At 45.9% G+C, this 12,017-nt stretch overlaps 1 protein-coding gene across 5 annotated transcripts in view; it reads left to right on the forward strand.

Annotated features, from left to right (window-relative positions):
* The window catches only part of ELK3 (ETS transcription factor ELK3), a 52,345-nt gene that overhangs the window by 22,873 nt on the left and 17,455 nt on the right, over window positions 1-12,017 (forward strand). For all 5 annotated transcript variants that reach the window (XM_029078746.2, XM_001510934.6, XM_007670051.3 and 2 more), the window contains one exon: window positions 3,979-4,187. In XM_029078746.2, the coding sequence (XP_028934579.1) occupies window positions 3,979-4,187 (209 nt within the window). The remainder of the gene's footprint in view (window positions 1-3,978; window positions 4,188-12,017) is intronic.

A 12,017-nucleotide genomic window follows, 5' to 3' on the forward strand; every position in this document is an offset into this window, starting at 1 on the left:
AGAGTGATTACTGTACATGAGTTCCAGAGAGTACAGCCCACTCAGGAGACACAAATAAAATACTCTACAGATGACAAACAGCTCCTTCCCTTTAGCTTGTGAAACCCCTGTCATTCAAGAAAAGAAAACCAGACCCAATTTCTTTCTTCAGCATAATGTGAAGAAAGCATCACCAAAATCTAGCACACTTTAAGATGAAGATCAAGCCAGGTACTTTAAGGCCAACTTTCCAGAAGACAACAGGTTCTCAGTGGGAAGCAGTTTGGTTAAGATAATGAAACGTACGAGCATTCAGCTTTACAGGACATTGGTTTTAAATTTCCAGTATTAACCTCCTTCATCGCCTAAGCTTCAGTGTTTGGGCTGGGGAACGTAGAAGTTGCAGGGAGTTGGGGAGACAAGTTGAAAAGCCTTCATGGGAAAAAAGGAAGGAAGTTTAGGGCATAGGGGGTGTGGGTGGGAAAGACCAAGGGGTTTGGAGGAGGGGGGTTATCTGATCGCCTGATGAGGATACCTGTGAGAGCCGGCATGTCCATTTTATTTAGCGTCTGCTGAAATAAAAGTTGGCTACCCTGCATACACCCTCACTCACTTAACACAGTTATATTACTATAGCGGTATTACCAGGCAAAAGATAGCAAGCTTCAGTCAGCTCAGGGGTGTACTCCCTGTCACATTCAAGATGGTCACCGATGGGGACATCCATAAAATGGCACCCCAGACTAGGCCATATTATAGATGGCCCCACACATGCACATCTCTCCCTTTGATATTCAGCACGTTTGGCAGATGTCTTTGTTCCCTTTCTTAGTATTCCTCCAACCCCCTTGTCTCTCCCGCTGCTCCCCTAAAGAAAAATCTCTCATCACTGAGATCTAGGCTGGGATGTGTATGTGGGGGTGTAATGGCAGAGGTCAGATGGGTGGGCAGTGGAGGAGGGGGCCATTGCAAGAGGAGGATGTCTGGCTTGGGAGAAACTATAGAGCCAGTGCTCATCTGTCTGCATGCTAGGGATGAAAGGAGCAGGAAGTGAGATGACCCAGTTATGCTGAGGAGAGAAAGTGGCACTGTCCCCTCAATCAGTCAATCAGTGGTATTTATTGAGTGCTTACAGTGTGCAGAGCACTGTGCTAAGCACTTGGGAGAGTATAGAATACAATAGAGTTGATAGACACAGTACCTGCTGCTGTCCACCCCAGAGCTGAGAACAGTGCCTGGCACATAGCAAGCACATAACAAGTACCACAGTTATTATCATTATTATCACTAAGGAGCTTAGAATCTATCAAAAGAGGCCAAAGCAGCCTGGTGGCCAAGCAGAATTTTCTGCCACCTATGGGGGTTTTCTAGGTGTGGGGGGTCGGGCGCGCCCCCCTCCACTGAGCCTGGTGGGCACAGCAGGGGTTGCGCTGGGAAACTGGGTTGCCCTGACATCTCCATCGCCATGCCCTGGGGGGGATCTGCATCCACTGTGGTTGCCCTCAGTCTGAGCCCCTAGCCTATCCTCCCAGGGCCACCAGAGGCTAGGGGTGAGTGGCCCTGAGTGGCTGAGTGAACTATCAGAGGGCCCTTAGATACCCCTTCCTGTGGCCCTTGGGTGACATTGGTGACATGAGTCACCTTGTCCTGCACGCTGCCATCTGCCGTGTGAGAAGAGGGGTTACCTCAGCTCTTGCCTCCCAGCTCATGCTCTCCTGAAATGCCACTGAGTACACAACTCTGGGTAATTTTGTTAATATAGGGTTGCCAATCCCCATTTGTAACATTGCTCCTTATAGAAAAATTAGTTTTGATTTAAGACAGTTTTCAGGAACCTATTGTGTTTTCTATCCAGGGACTGCTAAATCCAGCTTTATTTTTTTTTAAACTACTAAAATTCAGAGTTAAAACACTCAATCTAATACCTCTTTTCTAATTTAGCATCCTGCATGGATTGGGGGCTGAGTGCTGGGAAACAGTGATTTCCTTGGGTAACCTGCTGGAAAAACCATCAGACGCCTGACATTGAGAAGGGTCTTGCCTGGCCTTTTAAGTGTGGCATTTCTGTTTGCGAATATGCCTTAGAGTTATTGCAGTTAGGGAAACTATTGTTCCAGTCTGGAGTTTCTCAAAGTGGGGTTCCCGAGGGACCCGTGAGGGGATTGTATTCCCCTCTCCTATAGCACCTGGTGGCCTCCCAAGCCACTCCTTCCATCGCTGCCCCCTTCTCAGATGGGGTGTCGGGGCCGGGGGGGGGGGGTCACTCAGAGCGGGTGTCCTCTGGCATCAGGGATAGGAGATCGACCCCTCATCCTCCAAACTGCCCCATACCACCAGCCCCCTTCCTTCCTCAGCGCCGCCCCTCTCTTCCTCCCTAAGGTTCCCTCCCTTTCTCACAACTGTCCCATCCCTTCCTTATTACCGCCTCCTCCCTCACCACTCTACACTCTCTTCCTTACCATTCTCCGCTGATGCTGTCCCCTCCTTCCGTTCCTCACTCCTGCCCCACCTCTACCACCCCCTCCCTTTCTCACTAATAATAATAATTATGGTATTTGTTAAGTACTAAACTATGTGTCAGGCACTACTAAGTACTGGGGTGGATACAAGTAGAGCGGGTTGGACACAGTCCCTGTCCCAAATGGGGCTCACAGTCTCAATCCCCATTTTACAGACAGGTAACCGAGGCCCAGAGAAGTGAGGTGACTTGCCCAAGGTCACACAGCAGACAAGTGGCAGATCCGGGGTTAGAACCCATGAACTTCTGATTCCTAGGCCCGTGCTGTATTCACTACGCCATGCTGCTTCTCACTACTGCTCCCTTCCTTCCTCCTGTCTCTTCACTCCTTTCTCACTGCTGTTCCCTCCATTCCTGTTGCCAGCTCTGGGGAGGAGCCTCACCCACCTCAGGAGTGGAGCGTGGGCAAGACCCAGCGAGCGCATAGCCCGAGCCCCGGTATCTGAGCCCCAGGAGCCGATCCGAGCCTCGGAGGCCTTCAGCATCCTGCTTTCCCAAATCTCAGAACATAAGCAGCTTGGGTTAGTTTTTCACACAGACCTGTGTGTCCAGACCTCTTAGTTGCCTGAGGACCATATAGCAAGGCATTGTTATGGTTTTTATTGTCATAAATTGATAATTCCTCTTTATCTGTTATAATTAACTATTCCGATTCATTTTCACTGTGAACATTTCCCACCCATCTATCACCCTCAAACCCCTACACCCCCATATCCTCTTCAGGGTCAGGAATGTCATCTTTCAGAGACACTGTCTATGTACTCTCTAGTTCATTGCAGTAGCCCATTGTAAGCATTTGAATGTGATTACCATTTTTATTTTTATTTTGGTAAAGGAGTGATAATCAGCATTGAAAGTCAGGTTAATCCTTTAGAAGGTCAAGGGCTTGGAAGCAGTTGAGATCTCAGGAAAATAATCTAATTAAAACTTCAATTTTGGATGGCTTAATAGCTTAGAATGGAAACTAACGAAAGTAAAAGTTTTCTTTGAGCAATTACTTGGTTGCCTTTGTGCAAGTCTTACTTTGTTGTATTTATTCTTAGTAATTAATGTTTGTCAGGTGATGCTTGCACATCCTTCTAGGTTCCCAGGGAAGGCCTGCATAACCTAGTGGAAAGAACATACGACTGGGAGTCAGGAGACCTGGATTCTAGTCCTAGCTCTGCCACTTGCTTACAGTGTGAGACCTTGGGCAAGTCACTTAACTTCTCTGAGCCTCAGTTTCCTCATCTGCAAAATGGAGATAAAATACCTGATCTCCCTCTCCCTTAGGCTGGGAACCCTGTGTGGGGTGGGGACTGTGTCTGATCTAATTATCTTGCTTTCACCTGAGTAGTACAGTGCTTGGTACACAGTACCTGCTCAATCAATACGGCCACCACCATCATTAGCATCAAGGCTGTATCCAAGAGCAGTGTTGGAGCCCAACAGTGCTGGGGTTTGGCTGCTGTCGCTCACCTGAGCTTTCTTGTCCCTTGCAGGTATGGAGAGTGCAATCACACTGTGGCAGTTCCTGTTGCAGTTACTGCTCGACCAGAAGCATGAGCACTTGATCTGTTGGACGTCAAATGATGGCGAGTTCAAGCTACTCAAAGCGGAAGAGGTGGCCAAGCTGTGGGGACTACGAAAAAATAAAACAAATATGAATTACGACAAACTGAGCAGAGCCCTCAGATACTATTATGACAAGGTAAACCTTTCACTGCGACTGAGACGGGCCAGGGAGAGACACTGCCGTCTCCTGAGTTTGCTGCTGGTTGTGTGTTTTGAGCTAAGTTGGGAAAATAAATTGCAGAAAAACGTTTCTAATGATAGGAGTTTTCTGGGGATAACTGGGCCCCAAATCCATCTATCGGTGGTATTTGTCGAGTGCTTACTGTGTGTAGATTACTGTACTAAATGCTTGGGAGAGTACAGTACAACTGTTGATAGACCCATTCTTCCCTGCCCACAACAAGTTTAAGCCTAGAGGGGGAGAAAGACATTAGATCATCAACGTCATCATCTATAGTATTTATTGGCATTTATTTATAATTCCCTGCAAAGTGATGCTGAAGTAATAACAATATAGTATTTGTTAAGCGCTTACTATGTGCTGGGCACTGTACTAAGCGCTGGGGTAGGTACAAGAAAATCAGGTTGTACACAGTCTCTGTCTCACGTGGGGCTCAAAGTCACAATCCCCATTTTACAGAAGAGGGAACTGAGGCCCACAGAAGTAAAGTGACTTACCCAAGGTCACACAGCAGACAGTTGGCCGAGCTAGGATTAGAATGAACCCATGAGCTTTTGACTCCCAGGCTTGTGCTCTATTCAGTACGCCATGCTGCTTCTCATGTTAAGGTTCAGGACCGGATCGCTTTTAACGTGATTCCCTGGATTCCAAGTTACCCAGTGAGTATGGGGACTTGGGGTATCAAGAGGTAAGATTGCCTGCTGGGACAGGGGCCAGAAGTTCTGATCCAGAGATGACAGTAGCTTTTTGCTTCAGTTTCTATTATTTTAGTCTCCTAATCAGTCTGCCAAAAGTAGAAAACTCCTCTTTGTGTCAGGACCCAGCCAGTTACATTTCCTCCACAGGCAGATACCCACCGAGTCTTGTGAGGGTTCTTGCGTGTGATGAGCCCAACACAAATGTTAATCCTGGGCTGGAGGAAACCTTGGAGAGTCATCTGGTCCACGGCTGTCACAGTCTTGATGCAAACATCATGAGGTTGATGTCAACATGATGATTTTGGCAACAGTGTTGGTTTCACATTGGCCCTCCCTTCCCTAATTTGTCCCTTATTTGTTAACAGTTATAACAACAAAAACCATACCACTGCTATACGGTCTTCAGGATAGGACCGTATCACCCAGCCAAAGCATGAGGCAGTGGACCTGGCTTTGAGGCTGTGGAACTGACTGGGTTCCAACAACCCCTTAGATTCCAACAACCCCCCAGTCATTTTTGCTTTTGGAGGTTCTTGATGGTCTGTAGGTGGCCCTGATGGAATTGCCAGAGAAGTCAAATGCAGCCTTTGGGAAATTCAGTCTTACAGACACAGAGAAGATTGGATGTTTCAGGTGACCTGAAGACTTTCAGTCGAGTTGGAAGGTCGATGCAACTTTGGTGCCACGTTGTCCTCCCTAAGGCCCCGCTAGCCTTCTTAATTCAATTTTTGCTATTTTTGTCTATCCTTGAGACACTGGACAATATATTGAATATTAATTGAATACAGTTACTACTACTAATATACATATGCCTGGGTGGTAGAACTTGGGGACAGCATTTGGCTCGAGAATGCCAATGGAGATCCTTGACCGTGGGGTGAATTTGCCAGCTGTGGGCCAGCAGATGATCTTAGGGGGAACCTGGCAGAGTATCAATCCACATCTCTCAACGAATGCCGATTCCTTAGTAGTGCTTCTCCACTGCTGCTTTCCTTACTGCCACAGCTCTAGCAGTTCAGTTTCTTATAGAGAGGTGATGTGGGTGGGGCCAGGAGGGAAGATCATAAGTTTTGGGCAGGGATTGTATCTTCCAACTCGACTGTGCTTTCCCAAGCGCTTAGTATAGAATCTGCACCCATTAAGTGCTCAATGAATACTACTGATTGATTGATTGATCGATCATCAGGGACTACCTGGCCACTTTGAACGCCTTGAAGATCAGCTTGGTGTAGTGGATAGAGTACGGGCTTGGGAGCTTGGGAGCTTGTATCTACCCCCATGCCTACAACTGGTCTTGGCACATAATAAGTGCTTAACAAATACCATAAAAAATACAAAACAGCTGCCAGTTTTCTGTCCAGCACATTTACTGAACCCATCTCTGTGAATATCAAAGTGACATCCCTGTTTTCAGAATCCTGTTAAACAAGTTGTTCTGTTTGTGAGGTTTTCCTTAGTTTTTGTTCTTTGTCAGAGTTTTAGTCATTAAGTCTTGGGTGACATTACAGTCAGGGCTGGGCTTGATAGGGAAACATACCCAACTGATTGATCTGGTGGGCAGGCACAGGGAACACTATTATCCCTATCATATTATATTTCAAACACACTGCCATAAATCGTGCATATGAAAAACTACAAGCCTGTGGCCAACTTTTATGCAGTAGAAAGAAAAAAAGTAATAGGAGGGTTTATTTAATCATATTGGCAGCTTTTAGATGTGTATATTGTGGGTTTTGGAATGTATAGATTTTATTACTACAGTGCTTAGTTACTGCCCATGTCAACATGTTATAAATACTTAAGAGGTTGCAATAATACCTGTAGATAATGATGGTAGGCTGCTAAGTTCAACTACTTTAGTGGTGTTTGATATTAATTTTACTGTTGGGCTTCAGGATTTATAAAGTGCTAGAGGAATTATCCACATGGCTGTCGTAAGAGCAGCTTAAGAGCTATTTCGGTAAAGGTGAAATACAAACCGTAGCTAGTTCCTAACAGACTTTCATTTGGATTGTCAAGTTATTGTAAGAGATGGGAGTAAACGTTTATGGATTCAAGTTTGATCCATTGAAATTGGAGAGAACAATGCATTCCATAATGTACATAGCAATATCTACTGACGATGGAGTGTCCTGTCAAATGGTGGCGGGGAGGGAGGAATGCAGTGTGGGAAGTAGTGTAAGACTTCAGGCCTGAGAATCTGCACAGAGGAATTGATTGAAGTGCTAGTGGCTTATGCGGGATCATTCGCACTCTTGTTATCCCTGTCAGTCATCTTCCAGTTGAGGCATGGAGTGGAACCAGTGGGATAGAGATGCTGCCCTTTGCCTAGTGCACGTGAAGTTTTTAGTGAAGAAAAAGTGACCTGCAATCTAGTGCCAATGGTAATAATAATAATAATAGTAATAATAATGGCATTTGTTAAGTGCTTACTATGTGCAAAGTACTGTTGTAAACACTGGAGAGGTTACAAGGTGATCAGCTTGTCCCACGTGGGGTTCACAGTCTTAATGTCCATTTTACAGATGAGATAACTGAGGCCCAGAGAAGTTAAGTGACTTGCCCAAAATCACACAGCTGACAAGTGGCGGAGCTGGGAGTTGAACCCATGATCTCTGACTTCCCAGCCTGTGCTCTTTCCACTGAGCCATGCTACCATAACCTGAAGGCGCTTTGGTCTTTTCCTTCCTCATTAGCCAACTGTTTTTCAAGATTTCATCTTTAGGGGTATTTATTGAGTGTTTACAGTGTGCAGAGCACTGTATTAAGCACTTGGGAGAGTACAGTATAACAATATAACCGACACATTCCCTACCCACAGTGAGTTTACAGTCTAGAGCTACTGTCTAGGTTTCTGTCCACTTGGCAAATGCCCTAAGTGGTTCTGCTTCTAAGTGTTGTATTCTTTCCACTGGACCAACATCAGGGCTAGCATCAACTACATGCAATACGAGATGAGGGCAAACTAAAAAACCAGTATTAACCTACAAGTTTGCAAGAGGTGAAGGTGATAGGAAATCTGAGCAAATTTTTCAGAGCCAAAAATATCTTGATCGCCCTAGTCCAGTGTCATTTTTCACTTTTAAAAGTGGTAAGTGTTTTGAAGAATGGACTAAGTTGAAACAAACCCGAAGACTGATAATTTTCTTCTAGGGGGCAGAAAGCTTGACTTGCTAGTAACTTTGTCAAGTCATTTCGCTTAAATTTCAAATATTTGAAACTGAGTTTTTTTTGCCATTAGTTGTGCATATTATCCTGGACAGGTGCAGTGTTTTTAGTTAAAATATTTAATAAAATCAAATATTTTCAGTTTGGCACTTAGGGAAAAAAAACAATTTTTCATTATCATCAAAAAGTACTTATTAAGTTTAACAGCATGCCCTTGGTGTTGTGTTGGGGCAAGAATAAAATTAGTTAAATAGAACCGGTCTCTATCACACCCTCACTTGCAATCTGAGACAGACAGCGCAGGTGCAGAAACAGATAAGGCCCATTCAGACTGAATGGAGTCCTTATATTACAATAGACTTCTGACCCTAGAAACCTCAAGAAAGGCTGGATTGTCATGATTTGGTGCCAGCCCTCAGCAGCGTCACACTCGCCAAAATTCAGTCAGGCCCAGGTCAGCGGAAAGCCTCACCAAAGAGGACGCTGAGAAGTCTCACCTTGCTTCGGGGAGCTGGTCTTGTCCCCAGGTGGGACTGGAGTCTTTATAGCCCAGAAACCTGCATTTGGAAGCCTCAGTCTGAGGGTCTCAAGCTACAGTTTGTTTGGCTAATATTAGCTCAGCAAGCAACCAGGCTTCCTCCTGACCAGCACTACATCACACCCATCCTCTAAAATACTGTAAGGTCCAAGCAACATGAGAAGCAGCATGGCCTAGTGGATACAGCATGAGCCTGGGATTCAGAAGGACCCGAGTTCTAATTCTGACGCCGCCACTTGTCTGCTTTGCGACTTAGAGCAAGTCATTTCACTCATCTATGCCTTAATGACCTCATTTTTAAAATGGGGATTAAGACTTTGAGCCCTCTGTGGGACATGGACTGTGTCCAACCTGATCATCTTTTATCTACCCCAGTGCTTAGTGCAGCGTCTGGCACATAGTAAGCACTTAACAAATACCGTTAAAAAAATCTAAAAGCAAAGAAGCCGCTCCTGGCTCTAGAGAGGTAGGTCAGCGACATTAGCGTCAGTATCTTTCTTCAGGGGAAATGGCAATCTGGGACAGCTGTTCCAGAAGACAATTTGTCAGGGTGGGGCATGGATATCGAAGTCGTAAGCATCAGGGCAAATGTACCATCTTGCTCCCATTAGCCTAAATAAAACCTTTCTGGAGAGGGTTCATTTCATTTAGCTCCACAGCTGGGTAGAGGGGAACTGAGAACTGGGGCAGAATGAGGGTGCTGAAGGCAGGAAGTCTTGTGCTTCTGTTGCCTCGGACATGTCCCGTGCCCCAAATGCTAGATTAGTATCTGTGGTGTTTAGAGGCGGGCAAAGGCAGCCCATCTCATAAAAGACCCAGGCTAGCAGACAGGCTACCTCTGGCATTAGCTTTTTTTAAAAAATTGTATTTCAGCGATATGTGCCAGGCACTGTATAAGGCCACTTAGCAGGGATTTAGAAGCTGGCATGGCCCCAAGACTAGGGTGTCCTCTCCTCCTCCCCCACAATCCCCCCTCCCCGATTAAAGCAATGTCTGAGGAGAGCCCAAGTGTCAGCCAGCTCCGATTCGGCAACTATACGGTGCCCCTGTCTACAGCGGCCGGGGCTGCATCGGGCCTGGGTTGAGTGTTCTTGCTTCCAGCGTTTTCTTTGCCAGAAAATCCAGAGAGAAGTCCCTTCAACTTTCACTTCTTATCATTTCCCATTCTCTGACCGCAGCTGGCCATATTCACACAGTTTTCTTTGCTTCTCGATTTCACTCTGAATACTATGTTTTCATCTTGAACTTATGACACATAATGGTCCTTCCCCAAGGCAACCGGTTTTGACGCCAGTGTCCAGATTGGAAAACGAGATAGGCGGATGTAGGTGACATTTGGTGGGCCCAAGGAAGAATTGAATCACTGTACTAAGAATGAGGAGGGACTGGCGAAAGGCTGAGTCTCTCCTCAGCAGATCTCATTCGGCATCAAAATTGGTCTGGATGAACCTTTCCTTGGTTTTTCTTGACTAGACTGGAACTGGCACAAAGTGGAGTTGTGGCAAGGAATCCTGGTCTCCAATCTCTGTGGTTTGGTTTCCACTCCCCATCTCCACAGATGGTCTTCCATTGTGGACTTTTCCTTATATTGTTATATTGAACTGTCCTGGGCACTTAGTTCAGTGCTCTGCCACAGTAAGCGCTCAGTAAATAGGATTGATAGATTGATTGCTGGCATGGGGCTGGAGCGAGGGAAAGGAGATATTACTCACCTCAGGCGTCAGTTGTGTCCAGGGCATTAGCAGTCAGTCACCCTCCTCCCTGTCAGGGAAAATGACAATCTCTGGCAAAAGGGTTAATGAGAGTAGCTTGGGGGAGTCCTATATTTCTGGACTGCTGAAGGCAAATTAAGGAGGAGGAAGCCCTGTTTCAAGTACCTCTGCTCAGTAGGAAAAATATGGAGATATTTTATTTGGGGAGGAGTCATTATTTCACAGTACTTTCACTTCAGAGGAATTTAAATGAAAAGAGCCGTGAGTGTTTATGGAGAGTCCCAGGCAGACAGAGCTCCTGGTTCAGTGCAAGTCGGCAGCCATGCCAAGGAAAATGGCTATTTTTTTTGGTGCGAGCTCAATTCTAGTATAAGAGCTATGAAAACACTGCACTTGCCCTTTCATAAAAAAATCTGGGCCGGGACCAGGCAATCCAGAAGGGATTTCTGCGCTGGCCGTGTTCTTGGTTTACGTCATTTCAGAAGTCGGCGAGTGTCAGGAGTGAACTTTGTTTTCTGGAAAGGTGATTTTAGTTTGACTAGTCACCCTGCAGTTCACCGAAACTGCTCATCCCTTTCCTCCTTTGCCTTTCCCCCCACAGCACTTGAAAAAACCCCCATAAAACACATGATATTCCCTGGTAACAATAATAATAATTGTGGTATTTGTTAAGCTCTTATTATGTGCCAAGCACTGCTGTACCTAGTCCTGGGATGGATATAAGCAAATCAGGTTGGATACAGACCCTGTCCCACATGGGGCTAACAATCTCAATCACATTTTAAAGATGAGAAAACTGAGGTGCAGAGAAGTGAATTGACTTGTCTAAGGTCACACAGCAGATGATGACCAGAGCCAAGCAAGGCTCTCCACGAGTTGAAATATGGTGCAGTATGTTTGTAAATAGAAAGTGGGCAGAGGGAAGCAGGAGGGCCAAGAGAGTGTGTGTGTGAGAGAGAGAGTGTGTGAGTGTGTGTATGTGTGTGTATGGGATGGGAAGTGATTATGGGGGTCACCTCCGTCTTGTGTATTCCAGTGAAAGAATGAATATTCCAGAATGGGAGCCTGCCTTTCAGCCTGTGAAGAATAGGGGGTGATTGCTCTTGAGCTGGAGCCCTTCTTTAGAGAGGCTTTCAAACGCTCTTGGGGTCCACTGGATCCTGATATTGGTTCTGCATACCAGAGGCACTTAACCATCGTAGGGCAGAGTTGTGGAAAGCAATTGTGTCTGTTTATTGTTATATTGCACTCTCCCAAGCGTTTAGTACAGTGCTCTGCACACAGTAAGCGCTCCATAAATACGACTGAATGAATGAATGAATGCTCAGCTCAAACCCTGTATAAATAACATGTGCCTCTGTTAGGTGAACAGCCATACACCAGTTGCCTCAAGAGTAGGGTGCGGTTCTGCTTTCCAGCATCTGTACATCTGCCCTCCACCCCAAAGCAGACACACGGGCTGTGGCATCCACCACTAAGCTTGGCTCCGCTCCAAGTAGCCCTTTAATGACACGCATATGCGGCAGAAACAGTGGAGATCAGCTGGAGGGTCTGGTTAGTGTCTAGATCACTTTATGGGCTTATGTCATATGGCTTCTTCTTGCAGACAATGTTAGCAATTCCCCCCAAAAGTACCCCTTGGCTCTGGAATCGCTCACATCTGTCGCTC

Source organism: Ornithorhynchus anatinus, chromosome 14, assembly GCF_004115215.2.
Source record: "Ornithorhynchus anatinus isolate Pmale09 chromosome 14, mOrnAna1.pri.v4, whole genome shotgun sequence".
In the NCBI taxonomy this organism is placed as follows: Eukaryota; Metazoa; Chordata; class Mammalia; order Monotremata; family Ornithorhynchidae; genus Ornithorhynchus; species Ornithorhynchus anatinus.